The sequence below is a fragment of the Trichomonas vaginalis genome, chromosome V, assembly GCF_026262505.1.
Source record: "Trichomonas vaginalis G3 chromosome V, whole genome shotgun sequence".
Taxonomy (NCBI): domain Eukaryota; phylum Parabasalia; order Trichomonadida; family Trichomonadidae; genus Trichomonas; species Trichomonas vaginalis.
Window position 1 is genome coordinate 8,361,310 of NC_067207.1, and position 22,811 is coordinate 8,384,120.

A 22,811-nucleotide genomic window follows, 5' to 3' on the forward strand; every position below is an offset into this window, starting at 1 on the left:
GATTTCAAAAAGATATATATGGTAATATAATGGAACAAAGTCAACAAATAGCATGTTAAATATGTTATAATTAACTTTTTATTAGATCCAATAGTAGATATCGAATGGTTTCCAGCTTTATGGTTAAATATTTTCTTTTCGAGCTTCTCTTTAACTGTTGTATTAAGGTTGTAAATTTTTGATGCTAGAAACTATGGAATCTTCTTTGATGCTGCATTTTTCTTGAGAGTTCTTGCAATTTCGAATAGATCTGCGCATTGTATGAAATGGAGGCTTTAAAATATCTTGAAAACAGAATAGGACTGCTTTTCCAAAGGAATGCTTACTTGTAAATCAGAGAGTTTCAAAATTGAGAGCAAGATTATCATCATAACTTTCGATTTTGCTGCGAAAAAGGAAGACAAGTAATTAACAAATCATTTACTGTTGTTCATCAAAAGAAGAAAACATTGATAACAACTAATGATGATAAAATCAAGCTATCTTTTAATATTTTAAATTGATAAGACATTCAAAATATTTGAATGGTTTAAAATATTTTCTTTTAATTTCTATAAGATATTATCATGATTATATAATAAAATTTAAATTTTATTCAAAAAGGCAATATTTCAAACTTTTAATTTCAAAAATCTTAATTCTGCAATAAGTGTATTTAATTGTAGCAAATTTAATGATCCTTCGTCATGCTTAGCAATTTGGAACTCATAAATTAATGATTTCTTCAAGTAAAATTCTGCATTATTTCAAAAGTCAATAATTCTCTAGTAACTTTTCTTCAAACCCTAACCATTATATTATAGGTATAATGGAGAATAATTGCAAAGAAAGATAGCTGAATTTACTGGGTAGTTCTTGTGATGCGAAATAATTGCAAATTAACACCTAGTTTTAACAGCATCAATCTCTTTTTGCTCTCATTTAAATGCATTCGCACACTTTAATTTTGAAATATAAGAGTTTTGGAAATTATCAAATTTATCTGCTCAAATACTATAGATCTTCATAAGTGTTAATAGAATCATTAGCCTTACATATAGTGTTTAATATAATGATGCACATTATACTGGGATTCATTCCTTATTCATCTAGTTATTATAAGATTTACAACCCCATGAAAATTTAAAATTTTGTCAAAAATAGTGAATGTACCTTTGATGTCATATAGGCTATAATTTGATACATTAATTTTAGTATTTCAAAATTATATATTGTCAGTTAATATCTTTTCAAATTATGAAATCAAACCGTTAATTTTATGGTATGCCTTATTCATATTTTCATGAATAGTTACAGATATTCGCATCGAATAAAATTAACTATCGTTTTAGGATTCTCAATTTTTATTTGATTTAATTTATCTAATATTCCATAATTATAATTTCTTTTAATAAGATTTTGCATTATCACAAAATTGTATATATTCAAATTTGATAAAAATGAGATTACATACAGGTGATGTGAATTTAAATTCAAAAAATGGAAACTGGGCACACCACAATCGGAGATTACAATATAATCAGAACACTCGGCAGTGGGACCACATGCAAAGTCAAACTAGCTCAACACCAACTAACAGGAGAGTATTACGCAATTAAAATAATTAAAAAGAGTCATTTTGCTCAAAAACCAAATCTCGAAATGAAAATATATAGGGAAATTTCTTTAATGAGAATGGTTGACCATCCACACATTATAAAATTGCATGATGTACTTGAATCCCCAAGGCATATTTACATTATTCTTGAATACGCACAAAATGGTGAATTATTTGACTATTTAGTACGATCCAAATGCTTGAAAGAGGATGTAGCAATGGATATGTTCCGCCAAATCATTTATGCACTTGAGTATCTCCACCTTCATAATATTTGTCACAGAGATCTTAAACCTGAGAACATTTTACTTGATAAAAACAACAGAATCAAGATTGCCGACTTCGGATTTGCCAGATGGATGCGCCATTGCGTTGCCAATACCAGCTGCGGTTCACCTCATTACGCTGCCCCAGAAGTTATTCGTGGATACGAATATGACGGACGCGCAGCTGACATCTGGAGTGCCGGTGTTATTCTTTTTGCATTGCTTGCAGTATGTATTTTTTTGGTAAACCTCAATTTTTTCAAATGACTTTCTTAACCTTTCGAAATATACTTTCAAAAGTGTTAGAAATGTCATATTGTAAATAAGAGGTGCCATTTTTGTTAACATTTACTAACACACAGGGATATTTACCTTTTGATGATCATTCAATTCACATTCTCCTTCAGAAAGTCAAGCGCGGTAAATTCACAATGCCTCCAGAGTTCCATCCGGACTTGAAGGACATGATACAGAGAATGATTACAGTTGACGTCTCTCAGAGAATAACTCTCGATCAAATTAAGAAACATCGCGCTTTCTTGATAAAACTTCCGAGATACTACGTTCTTCCTACACCGATACACCCATCTTCTATCTCTGCTCCAATTGATCCTTCAACATTGAACGATCAAATCTTCGAAACCTTGAAGAGAATAGGAATTTCCAAGGAAGAAGCCCTTCAAGAAATCACGAGTGAAACGACCAACCAAGTCAAAATGTTTATTGATCTTATTCAGCAAAAAACTCACTTGGATGATTTGCCTTGGGAAACTGCTTCAAACGAAGTTGCAGATAATGGCGAGAACGTAGAGAACTTCCTCGACGGAGAAGTCGCAATTGGAGATTTACCAAGACAAGATCCAGTTGGATCTCTTAGCGACTTCCCACAGTCTCTTGCTGTTCGTCCGACATGGTTCCCGTCAACACCAGTCATGGAATATCAGACTATCGATGTTTTCGGACCTTCAATGCAGCCTCTTTGTCAGATTATTGCTGAAATTCAAATGCTCTTTTCTCAGGCATCTCTTCCATTCTTCCATCCAAATGATATGGTTCTTATCGCAAAATACGACGAAGAAACGTTTATTAGAGTCGAAGCTGATTACAATGAAAGCAAATTATTAGTTACTGTCAAGACAATTGGACAGAATGCAGCTCTAAGCCAACTTATTACCAACAAGATAGCCGAAATTATGTCAACCTAGGCTTAATACCTATGTTTTATAGATTTTGTTAGTAATTTTATTTATTTTTAATGATTTTTATGATCATTTTATTAAATCAATATTTTTACGCGCAATTTACAATCCTTTGACTTTTACACATAATCCTATTATGGAGTATCTTGCAATTTTTGTTGTATTGTTTAGTAAACAATTTGATTTTCAATAGTCATTAAAGTTCTTACATCATTATATTGATAATGACAAGAGGGCAGCTTCTTAAACCAATAGAATATGAATCCAATATCTTCGATCTTGATCAATTATGCATGATTTATGGTAAACATTCCATAGTTAGAGACAACATACTCATCTGTATGATAATAACTATCCTTAAAATACGTTTTTTGCCAGGATTTTCAAAAAAAATTTTCTATATCAATTCAATTTGAGCTTAAGATAAAACAAATTGCTACATTAAATCGTGAAATTTTTCTCAACTTTTTATTTTTGTTTGTTAATTTCATCCATTCAATTTTATGGGGCTCTCACCGAGCGCCCACAACCCTAACAAGGTTAAGATACAAGTACAAGCTAATACAAATGCTCCTGATGCGCTTATTGCGCCTGATTTAACTGAAGCAGATCCAACGCAAACTCTAACTATGGATTTACGGATCTTGTTAAAACCGATTGAGATCATTCCACACCAATCACGAATGAAAGCTATCTATAACTTTTCACTTTTTTCATCACCTGTCCTACCTTCACGCATAAAAATTAAGAATTTAGAAGATTTTAAGATAAATTATTCACAAATTGCAATATCTCGCTTCGGCTTAGGAAGAGTTATTTGCTTTGGACACATTTCAACTCTTACATCATGTATTCCTTCAATCAGAAAAAATGCATTATTCATGGAAAAGATGCTAAGATGGATTGGAGGACCTAGACCAATTACACGTATGCTATGCTTATATAATGTTGATCCACAATACCATATTATGCTTCGAAAGAACATGGAAGGATTAGGTTTTGGTATTGACATTAAAGATCAGATCAATGTATACACAGAAAATACTATAATACTAGTTCAGACTAATAAAGCCCCAGATCCAGGCCTAATTGAGTTTGTTAATCTTGGAGGCGGTTTGATCGTCGTAGGAGTTGATGATCCAAAGATAACAATCAATGATACATTAGCAAAACTTGGTTTATGCTATCTTCAATACCCTCATGAGTTCTATGATGATGAATCTCTTGCTGATATCGTTCCAAACAAGAAATTTGAAGATTTACAGGACGCAAACTTAGATGTGCATATTAAAGCTCTTAAGACCATGTATCAACAAAAACCAGATGCTATTGATTCCATTCAAACAATGGCAACAATTGTAGGAGAAGAGATCGAACGCGCTTCAATAATCAATACGAACTATGCTTATGATGTTTGTGAAACATTTGGCCCAATACTTCACTCAATGATTCAACAAGGGGGCTGGAAATATGGAGATAACCAAATTTCAGCCACTCTTACTAAATTAATTGTTAAAGCAGCATCAGTACTACCATTGAGTTACTTTGCCACGTATGATTTCTCTGGTCGTTTCGTTGGTTCTTCGATGAACTCAGATTGTCAACAAGTTACTGTTTCTTTATCGTTCCCAGACCCAGGATGGTATTCAACTGGCCTTTGGATTCAACCACAATATCTTTCTCAAGTCCAATTCGACCAAAGAGTTCCAAATTGTCAGATAATTATTGGTTGCCATACGTTTAATGCAATTGATAATGAACCTCCATGGAAGAGATTTCCAATTGTCTCACTTCGACGCCAGATTACTGATAGATTCCATGAAATTGCTACTCCTTATGGAGGAATGGTCTATTTTGCTCCCGGAGAAAGCGAAATCATTGAGAAAAATAAATCAATACATGTGACTCTCTCAGATGCTGTTAAATATCCAATGATGATCCTCGGTAAACCGGATTCTTGGAAGAATACTTATACAGAAGACATTCCATGGGGTGAAATCGTCACTAAAACAATCATTATAGCAGCTAGAACAGATCAAATCAATATGATTTCGGATCAAGAAGGTCAATTATCTTATATCGACTCATTAATCGCCCCAATGGTCGAAGTTTCTGGTTACACCATGTCCAAAAAGTTCAGATTGGTCTTTGATATCGAATATCCTCATACTTTTATGAATTCTTATCCGATCACAATTGATATCAACCTCCACAAAAAGCTTTTACATAGTAGAGAACTTTCGCAAGAGATATTTGAGATCTTGGCTGCAATTGCATATAACACAATTGACTCTACAGGGCTGGACAAAGATTTGCATAATTCTATTGCTTATTTCCTCAGTTTTTACAGTTTAACGCAACAATTTGGAATTGAAAACGTTAAAAAGGCAATAAAGTGCGAAAGCCCAGGTTTCAAGCAAATGTCGGAAGATTTAGCTGTCAAACCATCAATTTTTACTTCCGCACTTTCGGAAGCCAGAGCTGCACAGTTAAACTTTGATGATGACGTCACAGATGTTTTTATTACTCATTTAAATTTAAAGAGCGGAATAGAAGTCAAATTGCCAAACGAGAAGAACAATGAATGATATTTATCATGTTTTATTTGTTATTTTGTATGGATACTAAAAAATTTATTGTTTTGTTTTTTGATATTTCAAAAAAATTCATTTTTTAAAAGAATATTCGAGTGCGTTCAAACATTTTACATGACCATTTCATCGGATTGCTATTAGTTAGCCAAGTCACACAATTATTGGTTAGTAGGATATGACGGGTTTAGTGACTTTTTTTGTTACATCTATATATAGACGATGCATTAAAATATATTTATTTATAAATCATTAAAAAATTAACATTAATTTTAAAATAATTTATTTTTTTATCTTTTATAAAAGAAGCTATATATAGATGATGTCAGATATTCCGCGATTAATTAAACATTGTTTAAATCCTGAATGGGTTAAACTTCAATTTAAAAATGAAGATTGTGAATTATTAAATGAATATGAAAGCCAAAATAAGCTAATGAGGTATAAATATAATGATAAAGAATATTTAATTTCATGGAATCAATGGAGTCATAATCAAAGACCTCATAAACGAGAAGAAGAAATTGAAAATAATGAAATGGAAATCATTGATGACATTAAAGAGGATGGAATTCCTAAATTTTGTAGAAAAACCTTTAGAACTAAGTTAGGAGCATATAAACGTAGAGTATTAAATCCTGAATATCTTAAACATCAATTTAAAAAGGAAGACTGCGAATTATTAAACGCTAATGAATATGAAAACGCTAAATCAAAACTGAGATATAAATATATTGGAAGTGATGAAAGGTGTAAAGATAAAGATAAAGTTTATTCAGTTTCATATAATAACTGGCACACGTTAGGGATAAGAAAACATTTAGGAGATTATGGGAAATGTTCTGAATTCTTTAAATCTAGTATATACAAAAAAAAAAAAAAAAAAAAAAAAAAGGTAGTGGGGCTTCCAGGCACTTCGTGCCTTCTAGCCCTGAAGATGTTTAGTATAAATGAAGTTTTTATTCGGAGGGCTTCCAGCCCATAAGAAATTTTTCCCAAGACCCAAGAGGAGGACCGAACCCCAGCCGACCAGCCGTTGACTTTTTTGTCATGATTTCATCGTAAATGTTTTGTCAAACTTCTTCGTAATGAGCGTAAATGACCAAAAATAATGTTTATGTTAGCATGTTAGATCTAACACGTTTTCTAACATGTTTTCTAACATCGTAGAAAACTCATGATTTCATCGTAAATGTTTTGTCAAGACTTCTTCGTAAATGTTTTGTCAAGACTTCTTCGTAAAATGTTTTGTCAAGACTTCTTCGTAAATGTTTTGTCACTTTTCTGTCACTTTTCAGGTAAAAACATTTTTATTATTATATATAAATGAATTTTACAAAACCACCACTACCCTTCTTTGGAAATAAGAGTAGATGTAAAGATATTCTATTGAGAGAACTTAAGAAACTACCGAATGGTCTAACATTTGTAGATTTGTTCGGTGGAAGTTTCTATATATCCCATTTGTGCCATATAATATTCCCAGACTCAAAGATTATATGCAATGACTTCGACAACTATATGAACCGTCTCAAACATATACCAGACACAAACAATATATTGAAAGAGTTAAAAGAAAAGATACCTATAGGTAAGATGGAACGTATACCATTAGATAAGAAAAATATTGTGAGAGAGGTTTTGAAAAAAGCAGAATATATAGACTGGGATAGTATATCTGCTAGACTATTATATAGTGGTTCTATAAGAGTTCATGACATTGAAACACTTATGTCAAAAGTTTTATATCTTAACTATACAAATGTTTTCAAAGAGGACATAGAAAAATATATTGAGGGTATAGAGTTTGTGAGATGTCATTGGACAGAGTTGTATGAAAAATATAAAGACAAGGAAAATGTTTTCTTTATAGTGGACCCGCCGTTCTATAACACATGGGATTTTCAATACCAAGTAGACTGGACTTTGAGAGACTCTTTAGAAACTTTAGACGTTTTACATAACCATCCATGCTTTTACTTTACATCCGATAAAAGTGGTTTGGAAACCGTTATGAGATGGTTAGAGGACATACATGACTATGAGTTTAGATATGACAAGATAGAATATGAGAGAGGTCCTATAAACCGGAGAAAGTGTCATAACAAAGAAATTTTATTAGTAAGTAAATGTGGTTTGAAATAGGACTACTTGTTTTAGGTTTTTTCCATTGTGTCATTTATTTATTTGACGTGGCAGAAAGGTACAGAGAATATGAAGATGAACCAATGTCTGCAAATGTTCAGCATATGTACTCGTAAGAGATATTTTTATCTAATATTAAATGGACGCACAGAACTTAGCGAATGCACAGCAACCTGGACAACCAAACCCAGAGAATATTCCAAATGAAGTTAGAATACAAACTGCAATGGCAAACTATGGTCAAGTGCCAACAGATGTACAAATGCAAACTGCCATGTCAAATGACGCTGCGTTAGGTTTGCCACCATGGTATGCAAATATGAGATGGAAAGAGTTTTATACAAACCCTGAAGTGGGATATAAACAACTTTATGCAGATGACGCGAACACAGGAGTTGACCCAGAATATGTTTTCTACCAGAGGAGAAACAGAATGTATGAGCTCCAGTTAAAGAATGCTATGGAACTCAACAGGAAACGTAAGAGACTAGGCGGACATTAGATTTTTACATATAGTAAAATGGGTTTCTTCAGTAGTATTGGAAACTTCTTTCGAAATGTTGGAAGAGGTATATGGAATGGAATAAAATCTGTCGGAAGAGGAATTTGGAACGGTGTCAAAAATATTGGTAAAAGAGTAGGTCAGTTCGTTGGTATTATACCTAAAGACCCTGAACCAGAAGAACAAGCTCCTGTTATACAACAGCCTGAACCTGCACCACAGTCTAGTTGGCAACCAAATCCAACACCTCAACCGTATTAAAAAATTATATTTTTACCGTTCGATAGTAGTTGTATATGAGACTAAGTTCTAAGTAAAACGCATGGTATAATGGAATTATTCTCTTTCTTCCATCTGTAGTAAACCATACTTGAAAGTCTGAAATACTTCCACTTGGTGGTTCGTATAGCTTTGTAGGTTTTTCGTAAAAGTCATTTGCCAAGCATAAAAAAGAGTTTTGGGCGCCAGAAAATGAAGCATGAACTATAATAGCATCTGAGTCGAAAACATTTTCATATGTTCCATTAGGGTTTTCGACTTCATAAAAGTTCGGGTGTACTGGATATTCTGCAGGCTGATTTAACATCCTCAAAAACCTATACCATGCCAAGTTGTTATATTTTGTAGAAATATAAACGTCTTCTCCAAGGTCTTCTATTCTATTGATTTTAACAGTTGCATTTTTCCTGTCATATATAATATCGAGATGGTACTCTCCTTCGTCAATGTTGTACTGTTTTGCATATTCGAGATAGATATCGTTTATTTTTTTCTTGAAAAGCTTGAAGAGTTGTTTCTAAGTTTACAAGCAAATTCACTTGTAAAAGTTTTCCCTGTTCAAATTTCTCATACGTACGTTTCTCTTTGTTATAGTATCGAACTTCAAAACCGACCGTAAATGGGAAACCATGTATGGCTTCTGAAATGAACTTCATTCTACGAAAGCCAATAGCTTTTGTGACAGATGGGTCTCTTAGCCATCTTAATGGGTAGTCAAAACGATAGCCTTCATGCTTTACGGTCTCTGTCTCAAACTTTTGACCGACATTAGTAAAAAGTTCATCTAATGGTTTAGTTGTAGCAACTCTTGAATTTTCTTTTTCTATTGAAAGCATATTTTATCTAGAATAAAAATGTCAAATGAAACAGCGTCTATGAGAGAAATACAACACAACCGACAACTCATTATGCAAGCTCTAAATAAGAACACAACAAACTTTTCAAACTACTCTAAGATATCTGAGTCATTGAAAGAAGGAAACTTAAAACTGACATTAAACCCAATGACAGATGAGTTTCTATTTCAAGACAAGAAGAACAATACTGTCTGTATAAATCCAACAAAAGGAACTTTAAACGAGAAACCTATAAATGAACTTCTTTTGAAAGCAGATGTTGACAACAAAGCTGACAAAGAGTATGTCATTGAAAAAGTTCAAGAAGAACATGACAGAGCAGATGCAACATATGCAACGAAAGAACATACTCATCCTGAACTAGCGGACAAAACATATGTTGACAATAAAATGTCAAGTGAAGTGACAAGAGCTGAAAACGAATATTCTAAAAAGACTCATATACATACCATTGCAAATATTACAAACTTACAAGAAACCTTAAACAGGAAAAGTGACGTTGGACATACACATTCTATATCTGAAATAACAGACTTAAACGTTAGCCTTGAAAAGAAAGCTGACAAAACATATGTCAACAGTGAGTTAGAGGAGAAGGTAGATAGGGGTTGTATGGCTAGTGCGTTAGTGAAGAAGGCAGATAAGGAATATGTGGATGAAAAAGACAATGAAATTAAAGAAAGGGTTGAATGGTATAATGAACGGACATCGAAGATTTTAGAAGGTAAAGCCAATACAGGGTGGGTTTCAGGATGTTTAGACCTTAAAGCGGATAAGAACCATACACATACCATTGCAAATATTACAAACTTACAAGAAACCTTAAACAGGAAAAGTGACGTTGGACATACACACGATTTCTTCGCAACTGTTGGTATAGAAAATATTGAAGGAACGGTTGAAGGAGCTGGTGGGGATGTATTAGATTGGAAACCTCCTAACTTTCCACAAGGTTTAACATCGGAAGAAGACATAACAACGATGAGATACATTAGATGTAGAAATGTCTATGTCATGGAGGATGAAAAAAAAGTTAAATTCACTGCTCAAGATTTATATGATAAAAAAGCTGACAAAACAGAGCTTCAAACGTTAAAGACAGAAATACTTCAAACACTATATCCTATAGGTTCTATTTACACGTCAATGAACTCTACCAGACCAGAAGTAGTACTTGGTCTCGGAACTTGGACTCAAATAGTCGACAGGTTTTTGTATTGTGCAAACTCTTCAAAGGAAACAGGCGGAAGTAAAACGATTTCAGGTGAAAACCTACCTGCACACAGTCACTACGTAGATTTAAGTACATCTCAAGCAGGTTGGCATAAGCATAAATTTTGGGATTGGCACGCCTTGAAAAAAGGTAAAGGATATGATGTTAAAGACGACGTTCAGTTTGCTATAAATTGTTACTGGAGTGACACTCAGGGAGATGGAAACCATACACATCGCGTTACAGGATATACACAAACAACGGGACAAAGTAAAGACTACATGCCACCTTACATGACAGTTTACGCATGGTATAGAATTGCTTAGTCGTCATTTTCAACTTCTTTAGCATATTCGTCAGGAGTTGTCTTATATTTGTTAGGAACTGTCTTTGAAAGTATACCACCTTGAACTTTGACAAGTTTGAAACGAGGTCTGACAATAGTAGTTTTATCTTCTGCTTGCAGTGTGTACATTTTGCCATGTTTGCCTAAAACTTCATAATATTCTCTTGTATACTTTCTTCTATTTTTACGAACACGAACGTGAGTACCTGTCGAGTTCCCATTGTTGTCATAGTCAATAGTATTTTCATATGGGTCGCGTTTAGGTATTTCTATTTTTACTTTGTCGCCTTTCTTAAGTTTGAAGCCTGGCATTCTTTCTTGTTTGTCTCTTTTGACTAAACTATTAAATATATAGTCTTTCTCTAAGTCGGGGTTGTTTTTCATTTCTTCGGGGGAGTGGTTTCCCAAACCTTTTTGTTTACGGGTATTGTAAATATTTAAAACTTGTCTCATCTTTGCCATGGAGAAATGTCTGTATTTGTCGTCATATGACATTTCATTTGCTTCACCACCTTGTGGTTGGTTTAAGTCTCTTAAGATTTTTATACAACTGTCAATGACACCAAGAGCAGAATGGTTTTGGTCGACAATGAAATATTGGTTTACATTTTTTGAACGCAGATAGTTTTTAATATCGTCTGATTTGAAAGAACTTTCACAGTCAGATGTCAGTTTTGTTGGATGGTATTTGTCAACGAATATTGTCAAAGCAGTTTTCACATCTAAAATATTTTTGGACTGTAATGGTATGGCTTCACAGTATCTTGTGTTTTGACCGACAAATATTAGCCAGTATGGAGGTCCATCTTCTCTATACCTCGGAATGTTTTCCAAGATATCCATAAACCAAGCATTTGGTGTTGAACTAAAGATTTTTATCATGAGTGCTTTCTTTGTCGCTTTAGAAACATAGGGGTCCTTGTTTGGATTCGTCATTTTTATCCTATAAGAAATGGGTTTATTTGGCGCATTAGCAGGAGTTGCATCCAGATTTTTGCCCGCAGTGGGAACAATAGCCAGAGGTGTATTTGGAGTTGGAAGGAAGATTTGAGTACATTAGGTATACTTAAAGAGAAAGCAAACCTATTTAACAAACTGTACAGAAAGGTTGGGATGTAGCACGAGATGCAACAAATCTTATTCCAAATCCTGAAACAAGAGGAAAAGTTCAAGGATGGATGGACAATGTAGGAAGACAAGCAGGAAACTATTAAACAAAGCAAATGACTACTATAACCAAGCAGGACACTATATGGACCAAGGTGAAAGATTCTTTAACAGAGGATATAACCATGCACAACAATGGGTAAACAATAACCAACCTCAACCACCTCAAACTTGGGGAATGTAAAGTTTTTTACTGAGATGAAATGAACAATACAGCATTGAGACAAATGGGTTCAAGATGGATTTGTCGACTTCCAGCAGTTACACCACCACGTGTTTGTCAAGTTCCCTATACCTCAGGAAGTTTTAGACGACGACTTAAAAAACAACAACAACCAGTTGAAAACAAACCAAACTAAAATTTTTTACTGAGATGAAATGACCGAAGAAGTTGAAACGGTAGATTTGACACCACAAACAAAAAGTTCAGAACCATTGTCAAAACCTGTCAAAGAACTTACAGATGAAGAGAAAAATTCAATAATAGAAAGTGCCAGGTCTGGAAATACAAACCCTAACTATAAAGTCACTTTTCATAGAAATGGAACGGCTAGTATCTCAAAAAAGAAACAAACTCTCACAAATAAAATATTGAAGTCTGAAGGAGTTTATGAGACAACAGATGGAAAAGTTTACTTCACTGACCAACAGTTCATTATAGAACATCTCATTGACTTAGAGTCGAAATATTCTAAACTTTACAACAAACACAAAAAGTTGAAAGGAAAACAAAAACAAATGGCATATGATATTTACGAAGATGTTGACGACACAACCATACCTGCAAGTGAGGTAAAGTCAAAGGAACCGAAAAGTGACGAAAAACAGATAGAAGAAGGTGAGCCAAAAACTGAAGATAAACCAAAACCAAAGTTTAGTTTCCAAACTAAACCAAGTCAACCTTCATTAGCTGGTATGGGTTGGCGTCAAAGACTTCTGGTAGCAGGAGGTTATGTAAAGTAAAAGAAAAAAATATTTTTAAAACAGTATATTTTTTTATTTTTATTTGAACTGTACGCTGAGTTTGTTGGAAAAGACCGTTGGGAACTTGTTTGTTAGACGATGAAATATGAAATGGCATACCATTTAAAACAACATATTTTTAAAAAAATATTTTTTTTATTTTATTTGAAATGTACGCTGAGTTTGTTGGAACAGACTGTTGGGAAACTTGTTTGTTAGATGAGAAATATGAAATTCACTGTTGTGAGTCATTTGAAGTCAGAAACAAAAAGACAAAAAGAGTTTTAAGCGGATGGGAGGGAAATGACGGATATGCTCTTATGAAGATGAGTGGAAAAAACTATTTTAAACATGTTGTCATTGCAACTCATTTTATACCGAACCCTAACAATTTACCTTTTGTAGACCATATAAACCGTATAAGAAGCGACAATAGACTTGAAAACTTACGTTGGGTCACTTGTTCTGAAAACAATAAGAACAGAGGCAAATTTGGAGATATTGTATTCGAATTTGTCGACGAACTAGAAGATGAAGCAATTGAAATTACAGACTATGGCAAGCATACGTTTGAGTTTTACTACTATAGCGAAGAACAAGACTCTTTCTACTTTTATACCGGCGTAAACTATAGGAAATTACAAGTATGTTTTACTAAGGCAGGCTATGCTTATGTAAACACTAGAGATACAGATGGAAAAAACGTTCAAATACTTCTTAACAAATTCAAGAAGCTATATGGCATACCATTTTAAAACGTTTTTTAAAACAATATATTTTTACATATATTAAATGTTTCAGGTTGAAAAACAAAGAACAAAAGTAGCAGATACAAAACCGTTAGACTATATCTTTACAAATGCTGGTAGGGCAATATCAGATGAAGAAATTTCATCCCGTACTTACAGGTTTGACTATCCAATTCGTTGGCTTCAAAGTCCTTCAGATGCAAAGGCAATAGGATTTAGAAGAGTTTTGTTTTCAAAAAGAACGAACGCTTTTATGTTCGCAGTATATTTTCATGGGCAGTATAGAGGTTCTGATGGTCTAATAGACAAATTTGATGAAATGAGAATCTTTACAATTCGTTCAGACGAAAACCTTGAGAAGACTCTAAATGACTTTCAAACTCAAATGAACAAATATTATTGGGAATTGCAAGAAAAATACGACTCTTTACTAAATGGAACATACTATCTGAAACTAGAATATGACAAGATGAACTCCACAGTTTCATTTCATAGGATTGAAAATAACCCTCCAAGAGATACACAGTTTTTATTTTGGGAAGTAGACAAACGTTCTTGGGCACAATTTCTTCGGTTACTAAACCAGAACGAACCATTGCCACCTGACGGTCCGTTTAAATTTATACGCCCACCAACAGATTTGACAGTTTATAGAAACGTGTTTGACCCTCAAAATGTTATGTGTCATGCAAGTTTCAGTTCAAGCAACAATAGTTTTCTTTGTATCGGTAAGGACTTTTATGACTTTGCTTCTAAATTCTACGAACCACCTAGTAACAGTTTTCTCTGACTTTCAAGTTTGGTTCACAACAAATGGTGTGCAGCATATAATACCATTGTACTATGACTTTTATCTCGAATTGTCTTTCATATACAACTACGGAAAGTGCTGAAAAAGTATTGAAAAATATATTTTAGGGTAGATGGTTATATCTAACCTCTTTTCTAACCTCTTTTCTACCCTCTTGAATTTTCATGAATTTCCTTAAGATAGAAAAAAATATATTTTAGTTTTATTTTTTTTAAGTTTGGTCATCCTTCACTGTATGACAAATATACTATATTTTACTTAAAAATATGCAAGCGGCTCATAGCTCAGTGGTATGGGCTACCTCGCTACAGACGTCGAAGACCTCGGTTCAAATCCCGATTCGCGCAGGTTTTTTCCTTTTATGCAGTGAAATTTCATGTACATAGGTTACTTTGGTGTTAGACCCTAGTGAAGAAAATAGAACGATATAAGTTTACATTTGTAAGGTTACTTTGGTGTTAGACCCTAGTGAAGAAAATAGAACGATAGGAGTTTACATTTGTAAAGTTGGACGATAAAAATCTCTGCTACTAGCAGTACTGCTACTGTCAGTAAAAGTACTGCTACTGTCAGAAAAAGTACTGCTACTGTCAGTAAAAGTACTGCTACTGTCAGTAAAAGTACTGCTAGTTGCAGTAAAAAGGAAAATTTGAGAGGGTTTTCGACGATAAAGTACTGCTACTGTCAGTAAAAGTACTGCTACTGTCAGTAAAAGTACTGCTACTGTCAGTAAAAGTACTGCTACTGTCAGTAGCAGTACTGCTAGTAGCAGAGATTTTTATCGTTGTGGTCCGACGGTTAAGCCACAAACGAATGTCCGACGTCCCACCAAAAAATATTTTTTATTTTTATTGTAAGAACTGAAATGACAGTCGAAGCAAAAACGTTCACGAACAAATCTAATGGCGAAACATTCACAAAAGGCACTTACAACGGTATTGAAGTCTTACGTAGAGACAAGGATGGTTATATAAATGCAACAAAGATATGTCAGCAGTTTAGGAAAGACTTTAGAAGGTTGTTGGAAAATAAGTCCTGGGAAGAGTATTTTAAGGCATTTTGTGAAGAATATACCAACCCGCGGAATTCCGCGGGTTGCTTTTTATACACAGTTCATGCAGGAATTCCTGATGAAATCAAACAGGTTAGAGGAACGTATGTAGACCCAAGACTTGTAAACTATATAGCAATGTGGGCTTCTCCAAAATATTGTATAGCAGTTGGAAAAATTATGGACTCCATAGACAAGAAAGTTCATGAGAAGTTAGATGAAGAAGAACTTGAAGATACAGTAGAGAATGCAAAACCTTTGTTCGAACAAGAAGTTAGAAAAATGCATGAAAAACAAATAGAACATGAACGTGAGATATGTTCTGGTTATAGAGATTCTCCATACGAACTAGACCAATGGGAACAAGAAGATTTAAAGAGAGAATTTAGAGAATATGAACTCGCTAAAATTTCATTAGAAGCTGCAGAAAAGAAGTTAAAAGCTTGGGGTTGTTTTGTACAAAAATATTGTGAGTAAATGAACCATTTTTTTCGACAAAAATATAATTTAGGGTAGAAGGTTAGATCTAACACGTTTTCTAACACGTTTTCTAACATCGTAGAAAACTCATGAAATTTACACCAAAAATATATTTTATGTTAGAATGTTAGATCTAACATGTTTTCTAACATGTTTTCTAACATGGTCTAAAACTCTTGAATTTTTATGAAATTTACACCAAAAATATATTTTAGGGTAGAAGGTTAGATCTAACCTGTTTTCTAACCTGTTTTCTAACATCGTAGAAAACTCTTGAAATTTCATGAATGGCTCGATGTTGTCCATTGTTCTGTTTCAGAACTAGTCTTGTACTGTTTCAGAACAATATTTGTACTGTTTCAGAACAATATTTGTACTGTTTCAAGACAATATTTGTACTGTTTCAGAACAATATTTGTACTGTTTCAGAACAATATTTGTACTGTTTCAAGACAATATTTGTACTGTTTCAGAACAATATTTGTACTGTTTCAAGACAATGTCCGACGTACCACCAAAAAATATATTTTATGTTAGCATGTTAGATCTAACACGTTTTCTAACATCGTAGAAAACTCTCGAAATTCATGAATTTTGACACTTTCACAAAAAACATAAAAATAAAGTTAGTTTTTTTAAAAAAATATTTTTTATTTTTATTGTAAGAACATGTTAGCAACTACAGCACCAAACTCGTTAGTCATGAATCCTACGTCAATGTTAGTAGAAATGAAAAGCTTCATTCCTTCTTCATATACTTTCGAAACAGAAATCCAGAAGATAAAGCAGGAACTTTTAACAAGTACTTTGGACTGTTGTGCGAAAGATGAACAAAATGAACAGTATCTTTACGACATGCAGGACATTATTGACCATCTACCTAAACTTCCTGAAATCCAACAGCAAAAACTCACTATTCCAGAATTCGATGAAATAGAAGTCAAAGCAACCGACTCAGTAGAAATAAAGAAGTTCATACGAAAGGTAAACTATGAGTTTCTAGGATTTCATTGCAACCACAAAGTCATGGACAAAGATTGCGATATGGTATATAAGAACATCTCTGACATATATAAATCCGGGGAGTTTAAGACCTACGACAACTTTGTTTCGTTAGTTGCTGAATGTGTATGGCAGATAAGAGATAAAGATAGAAGAGGTAAGATATGGAATGAACAGATAAAACCCGCTATGTTTGAGTTAAAGAAAACCATTGACGCCTTAGTCATACTAGCAGGTAAGGTTTCAGAATATAACGCAAAAATGAACCCGCAATGTTCTAAATGTAAAGCAGCAATGAGGAAATATAACTACTCCGTCAAAGAGATAGAACGTATGAGAAACGACTATGCAGACTTAAAGAAAGAAGCAGAAAAGCCAGCAGAAGATAAAATGGACATGTTAGCATTTCTGAACAAAAACTATCCAACTGCAGAAGATTTCCTTCTATCTGATGTCAAGAAAGAAGTATAAAGAAACTTTCGGTATCGTTAAAACATTCGATGTACTGACAGAAGAAATAGAAGCTACAAAATTGTTTAGAGTCATGAACCATCGCAACATATACCATGTAAAACGCTTGTAAATAGTTATGTTAGAAAACGTGTTAGAAAACATGTTAGATCTAACATTCTAACATAAACATTATTTTTACTGAATTCCGTATGAAATTTCATGAGTTTTGTGTGTTTTAGACCATGTTAGAAAACGTGTTAGAAAACATGTTAGATCTAACATTCTAACATAAACATTATTTTTGTCGAAAAATGACCAAATTTCATGAATTTCCTCATATGTTTGCTACCCGAGGAAAACCGAGGGTAGAGATTCCGTATGAAAATCATGAATTTCCTTAAGATAGAAAAAATAAAGTTAGTTTTTTTAAAAAAAATTTTTTTATTTTGTATGTAAGAACAGGAAATGTTAAACACTGAGTTTGAAACAGTTAAAAAGATAGACAATGACACCAAAGTGGTTAGAATTGGTGATTTAAACGTAAGATACTCAAAGAAATACAACAAATATTCTTTGTCAGACATTCTAACACTATCTGGAAAGAAAACATCCCACGACTGGGTTAGAACTGCTTCTACTCAGAAAATTTTGACAAGAAATCCTGAGCTTATGATATCGGTAAGATTCTATGGAACTACAGCATATCTTATAGACAAAAGTCTTATACCAATAGTTTTGTTATGGTTAGACCCAGTTGTTGGATATAATTTCATAACATATGGTTCGTTCGATACGGAACGTTGCAGTGAAGGCTTACTTTACATCGTTCAGAAACCGAAGGACTTCAATACAAAAAGATATAAGATAGGAAGAACATTTAATATAACTCAAAGATATGACAGTATAGTCAATAGAGTCAGGGTTGTGTTTGTAAATGATATGAGAGCTGCTGAAACAGAACTACTTGAAAAGTTTGAGAAAATGTATGGTGCTCCCACGAAAGGTAGGGAAACGTTTGAAGTAGATGAGATAGGTAAAGCTATAAAATTATTTGACGAAGTTGCTGAAAAATACATGTAAAGCGTTTATTTTTGGTCTTTTGTGAAAGTCAGAAAATAACGCTAATTTTATTTTTTTTTATTTTTTTATTTTGTATGTAAGAACAGATATGACAACAACAGAGAACACAACAACTGCTATCGTTCATGAAGCTATAAATGAAGAATATGAGTACATACAGTATAACAAACAGTTACGTCTCATTCGTTCGGTCAAAGACGATATGTACCAAATGCAAAGTATTTTGACAGCATGTTTTGCACCAGATACTAAACACGCAGACGACTGGTTCAGAAACCAAAGCACACAAGAACTTTTGAGTGAAATTTCTCTAGACCGAGAAAAACCGGTCTTGCCTAAAACACATGAAAACAGTGAAGAACAGCGAGTAGGTAAAAAACCGGTCTTGCATAAAACACATGAAAATCGTAAAAATTTGCCAATAAATTTAAGAGGCTGGTATGTTCATAGACTTTTAGTAAATGCTGTTGCAATATGGGCTTCTCCTCGTTATGCATGGCATGTTTACAAACTTCTTGACGAAATTCATAGACAAGAACGTGAAGAGCTAGAGAACAAGCTTGAAGCAAAAGACAAAAGCATTCAGAAAAGAATACCACGTTCGGTACCAAAAGGAAAGGAAAAGAACTATAAGTATATGATTTATACTGAAGAGATGGAAAATGAAGAAGATAAAGATATGGTTATGTTGCATTTAGTCAGAAGAAACAACAAAAGCTTTTACGACCTTGCTAAGATTTACAAATCTGACAGAAATTGGTTCTATCGCGAAAACTTACCGATTTCAATGACCCCAAATGAAGATGTGAAACAAATAGTTCAAGATACGTTACCTCAAACACACTATGATATGAAAGGTTGTACAATACTTACATTCAAAGAAGACTTGCCATTGTTAAAGGAAAAAATAACAGAGTATTTTGACAACTTCAAACAAGTAGGGTAGATGAGCCATTTATTTTTACGCTTGACTTCAGATGGCTCAGGTAGCTCTAGATGGTAAATTGTCTTGTCAAATCCTTCTGGCATTCCGAGTCCTTCCATCCGACAAGAAAAGTCCTTCCTTCCGACAAGAAAAGTCCTTCCTTCCGACAGAAAAAGTTTTTCCCGACGACAGGCAAAAAATTTCCCGACAACTGGAAAAAAATTTCCTGTTGTTCGTCCGTAAACCATTCAAATTTTCGAAAATTGAGAACTTTTTGGTCGAACTTCAGGAAAAGTTTTTCCTTCCGACAGAAAAATATTTTCCCGACAACTGGAAAAAGTTTTTCCTTCCAACAGGAAAAGTTTTTCCTTCCAACAGGAAAAGTTTTTCCTTCCAACAGGACACAAACGAATGACTGACGTTCCACCAACCGAGTCCATTCCAAAGCCAGAAGAACCGACAGCCCCAGCACCACAACAGACTAAGACTAAAACTCTTTATTTTTCAAGCTTGACTTTTTACAATTTGAACTTTGTTCGCGTAGATATGAATTCTGAAAGAAGTATGAGGGTCTTGTATGACTTTGTACTTCTCCCATAGTTCATGTCTGTCAAACTTACCTGCCATGGACTCTTTCATAAGTTCCATGAAATCGTCTTCGGACAATCCGGGAAAAGTATAATGTCAGTAAGTATTCTTTTAACATCCTTACTTAAACTCTTTGCTGTCTGTACACAAATGACAACTGAGATGTTAAAGTGTCTGAGCTTCTTAAGAATTCGACACATATCTTGTTCTCTGTTCTTTAACAAAGGATGAGAAGCAAAGTCATCTAAGATAAGAAGACATCTGTGAGGGTAAGTCTTCCAATCGTAAGATTGCAATTTCTTCGAAATGTATTCTATCTCTTTCTGTTTGTTTCTGAAGTGTTTCTTCTCTAATATTCTCTGCATTTCCTCATTTGGGTCTTTAAACTTAGAATTTATATACTCATTTATAGCATTATACTTCAAAACTCTTCTTTGGTACTTCTTTATCCAATCTAACAACTCAGTATCTTTTATACATACTAACTTAGACTTTTTTATAATATCTTTGAACGAATTTACGGTTTGGTCAAATTGACCAGAAGTACTACAAATGACTACTAACTCATAGAATGGGTTCTTCTCATCTAGTTCTTGTTGTTGTGCAGCCATTTTAAGATAAGTGAAAGTCTTACCCGACCCAGGTGGTGCGATTAGACCTGTTATACCATTCTGAGCAAATAAGAACTTTTCATGTATAGGTTTTATCTGAGCATTTTCTAACTTCCTCTTGTTCTTGTTTAAAACATTCTCAAATTTCTTGTCAATGTCAGCAAACTTTTTTTCTAACATATTTTTAGAAAAATTAAAATTTTTATCTTTTTGAAAATGTCTAGCGATTTCGCTATCTATATTCGAGACAAACTTTTTGACAGCAAAACATCTGTCGACCATAAAATCTTACATAGTGTAAACAAGAAAGGTGAATTTGTTCTAAAGTTCTGTTTCTGGGAATATGACAAGAACCATAAAACATTAAGCAGAGAAGTCTTAAAATTTGTCAATGACAGACTTGTTGACAGAGATGACGCCTCTTGGAAAGATGAAGTCCAACAAAAGTTCTTAGAATGCAAAGAAGACACATGCGCTGTTCTTGAAGATGAAATAGAAAACAGAATAGAAGAGCTATTAAAGGACAAAGAACTTTTACAGAAATATGGTTCTGAGAAATTTGACATAACTCCACCAGAAAAGAAGAAGAAAGGAAAGAAAGAGAAAAAAGTAGAAGAGAAGAAAGAACCTGAACCAGAACCAGTTCCAGAGAAGGTGAGATATGACATGTAAAAATAAAATTTTATTTTTAGAACATTTCTGGGTCAATGTCAATGTCTTCCTCTTTAGGAGCAAACACTGGCTTAGACTCTAAAATCTTTTTACCCAATTTACCTTGAACTTCAACTATCTTAGACTCATAATATTCATAGTCGTCTGCTTTCTTTGGTTCATAAGGTATAACAAGTTTGTATGCTTTACCTTCTTCGAGTTTTGAGAACTTTCTGTCAAAATTTTCTTTGACTGTCAACATACCGTCAATGTATAAGTCTTCAAATTTCGCACCATTTTTAGTCACAATAGCAAACTTAACGGGTTCGATGTTCCAAACTTTGTCATATGTAGACTTTTCAAAATGGTAGAAGTAAACATTCAAATAAGCGAATGGGTCTAGTTCTTCTTTGACTTCTGTCATGTACTTGTTGACTGAGATGAATTTCATCATCTTTTCTATCGGATAAAAAAATATTTTTTTTAAAAAAAACGTTTTAAAATGGTATGCCATATAGCTTCTTGAATTTGTTAAGAAGTATTCGAACGTGTTTTCCATCTGTATCTCTAGTGTTTACATAAGCATAGCCTGCCTTAGTAAAATATACTTGTAATTTCCTATATTTTACGCCGGTATAAAAGTAGAAAGAGTCTTGTTCTTCGCTATAGTAGTAAAACTCAAACGTATGCTTACCATAGTCTGTAATTTCAATTGCTTCATCTTCTAGTTCGTCGACAAATTCGAATACTATATCTCCAAATTTGCCTTTGTTCTTATTGTTTTCAGAACGAGTGACCCAACGCAAGTTTTCAAGTCTATTGTCGTTTCTTATATGGTTTATATGGTCTACAAAAGGTAAATTGTTAGGGTTCGGTATAAAATGAGTTGCAATGACAACATGTTTAAAATAGTGTTTTCCACTCATCTTCATAATAGCATATCCGTCATTTCGCTCCCATTCGCTTAAAACTCTTTTTGTCTTTTTGTTTCTGACTTCAAATGACTCACAACAGTGAATTTCATATTTCTCATCTAACAAACAAGTTTCCCAACGGTCTTCTCCAACAAACTCAGCGTACATTTCAAATAAAATAAAAATATATATTTTTTTTAAAATTTACTCAGAAAAATTTTTCTTTGTATATACGCCGTTCTGAACATCTAAAAGATTTTTGACATTTGCCAAGAATGTACGTTTAGAAGCTGCCATATAACCATATTCTTGACAATATTGTTTATACGAATCGTACAATGACCTTTCATCTAAACACTCAAAGTTAGTCT

General features: G+C 33.5%; 15 protein-coding genes and 1 pseudogene across 16 annotated transcripts, besides 3 other annotated features; 11 read left to right on the plus strand and 5 right to left on the minus strand.

Annotated features, from left to right (window-relative positions):
* Window positions 1–1,156: part of a mobile genetic element that runs on past the window's edge.
* A 323-nt stretch (window positions 1,157–1,479) lies between these two features.
* On the plus strand, window positions 1,480–3,156 carry TVAGG3_0299880 (protein serine/threonine kinase protein; the record flags this gene model as incomplete). Its single annotated transcript, XM_001297964.1, has 2 exons — window positions 1,480–2,091; window positions 2,226–3,068. The coding sequence occupies 2 exons, from the start codon at window positions 1,480–1,482 to the stop codon at window positions 3,066–3,068; spliced, it is 1,455 nt and encodes a 484-aa protein (XP_001297965.1).
* Window positions 3,157–3,565: 409 nt separating this feature from the next.
* TVAGG3_0299890 (experimental autoimmune prostatitis antigen 2-related family) lies at window positions 3,566–5,678 on the plus strand (the record flags this gene model as incomplete). Its single annotated transcript, XM_001297963.1, has 1 exon — window positions 3,566–5,650. The coding sequence occupies one exon, from the start codon at window positions 3,566–3,568 to the stop codon at window positions 5,648–5,650; it is 2,085 nt and encodes a 694-aa protein (XP_001297964.1).
* An 843-nt stretch (window positions 5,679–6,521) lies between these two features.
* Window positions 6,522–6,618: a terminal%2Cinverted (terminal inverted repeat of Maverick-3 transposon ID:TVAGG3_0299900).
* Window positions 6,522–22,811: part of a mobile genetic element that runs on past the window's edge.
* Window positions 7,938–8,277, plus strand: TVAGG3_0299910 (uncharacterized protein; the record flags this gene model as incomplete). Its single annotated transcript, XM_051229487.1, has 1 exon — window positions 7,938–8,277. A coding segment is annotated over one exon (340 nt), but the record flags the coding sequence as incomplete, so codon positions are not given.
* TVAGG3_0299920 (serine threonine-protein phosphatase family) lies at window positions 8,319–8,561 on the plus strand (the record flags this gene model as incomplete). The annotated part of the gene is made up of 1 exon (XM_051229488.1): window positions 8,319–8,561. One exon carries the CDS (start codon window positions 8,319–8,321, stop codon window positions 8,559–8,561), a length of 243 nt encoding a protein of 80 aa, XP_051099218.1.
* Window positions 8,566–9,415, minus strand: TVAGG3_0299930 (annotated as a pseudogene). Its single transcript has one exon. A coding segment is annotated over exon 1 (850 nt).
* Window positions 9,434–9,976, plus strand: TVAGG3_0299940 (phage tail repeat-like family; the record flags this gene model as incomplete). The annotated part of the gene is made up of 1 exon (XM_051229489.1): window positions 9,434–9,976. A coding segment is annotated over one exon (543 nt), but the record flags the coding sequence as incomplete, so codon positions are not given.
* Window positions 10,972–11,931, minus strand: TVAGG3_0299950 (uncharacterized protein; the record flags this gene model as incomplete). The annotated part of the gene is made up of 1 exon (XM_051229490.1): window positions 10,972–11,931. One exon carries the CDS (start codon window positions 11,929–11,931, stop codon window positions 10,972–10,974), a length of 960 nt encoding a protein of 319 aa, XP_051099220.1.
* Window positions 12,541–13,125, plus strand: TVAGG3_0299960 (phage tail repeat-like family; the record flags this gene model as incomplete). Its single annotated transcript, XM_051229491.1, has 1 exon — window positions 12,541–13,125. One exon carries the CDS (start codon window positions 12,541–12,543, stop codon window positions 13,123–13,125), a length of 585 nt encoding a protein of 194 aa, XP_051099221.1.
* Window positions 15,917–16,213, plus strand: TVAGG3_0299970 (uncharacterized protein; the record flags this gene model as incomplete). Its single annotated transcript, XM_051229492.1, has 1 exon — window positions 15,917–16,213. One exon carries the CDS (start codon window positions 15,917–15,919, stop codon window positions 16,211–16,213), a length of 297 nt encoding a protein of 98 aa, XP_051099222.1.
* Window positions 18,137–18,751, plus strand: TVAGG3_0299980 (organellar and viral DNA polymerase type B; the record flags this gene model as incomplete). The annotated part of the gene is made up of 1 exon (XM_051229493.1): window positions 18,137–18,751. The coding sequence occupies one exon, from the start codon at window positions 18,137–18,139 to the stop codon at window positions 18,749–18,751; it is 615 nt and encodes a 204-aa protein (XP_051099223.1).
* TVAGG3_0299990 (KilA, N-terminal/APSES-type HTH, DNA-binding family) lies at window positions 18,840–19,697 on the plus strand (the record flags this gene model as incomplete). The annotated part of the gene is made up of 1 exon (XM_051229494.1): window positions 18,840–19,697. One exon carries the CDS (start codon window positions 18,840–18,842, stop codon window positions 19,695–19,697), a length of 858 nt encoding a protein of 285 aa, XP_051099224.1.
* TVAGG3_0300000 (uncharacterized protein) lies at window positions 20,088–20,276 on the plus strand (the record flags this gene model as incomplete). The annotated part of the gene is made up of 1 exon (XM_051229495.1): window positions 20,088–20,276. One exon carries the CDS (start codon window positions 20,088–20,090, stop codon window positions 20,274–20,276), a length of 189 nt encoding a protein of 62 aa, XP_051099225.1.
* TVAGG3_0300010 (protein of unknown function, DUF4106 family) lies at window positions 20,312–21,055 on the minus strand (the record flags this gene model as incomplete). Its single annotated transcript, XM_051229496.1, has 1 exon — window positions 20,312–21,055. One exon carries the CDS (start codon window positions 21,053–21,055, stop codon window positions 20,312–20,314), a length of 744 nt encoding a protein of 247 aa, XP_051099226.1.
* On the plus strand, window positions 21,092–21,547 carry TVAGG3_0300020 (uncharacterized protein; the record flags this gene model as incomplete). Its single annotated transcript, XM_051229497.1, has 1 exon — window positions 21,092–21,547. One exon carries the CDS (start codon window positions 21,092–21,094, stop codon window positions 21,545–21,547), a length of 456 nt encoding a protein of 151 aa, XP_051099227.1.
* TVAGG3_0300030 (protein of unknown function, DUF4108 family) lies at window positions 21,564–21,980 on the minus strand (the record flags this gene model as incomplete). The annotated part of the gene is made up of 1 exon (XM_051229498.1): window positions 21,564–21,980. The coding sequence occupies one exon, from the start codon at window positions 21,978–21,980 to the stop codon at window positions 21,564–21,566; it is 417 nt and encodes a 138-aa protein (XP_051099228.1).
* TVAGG3_0300040 (His-Me finger endonucleases family) lies at window positions 22,024–22,608 on the minus strand (the record flags this gene model as incomplete). The annotated part of the gene is made up of 1 exon (XM_051229499.1): window positions 22,024–22,608. One exon carries the CDS (start codon window positions 22,606–22,608, stop codon window positions 22,024–22,026), a length of 585 nt encoding a protein of 194 aa, XP_051099229.1.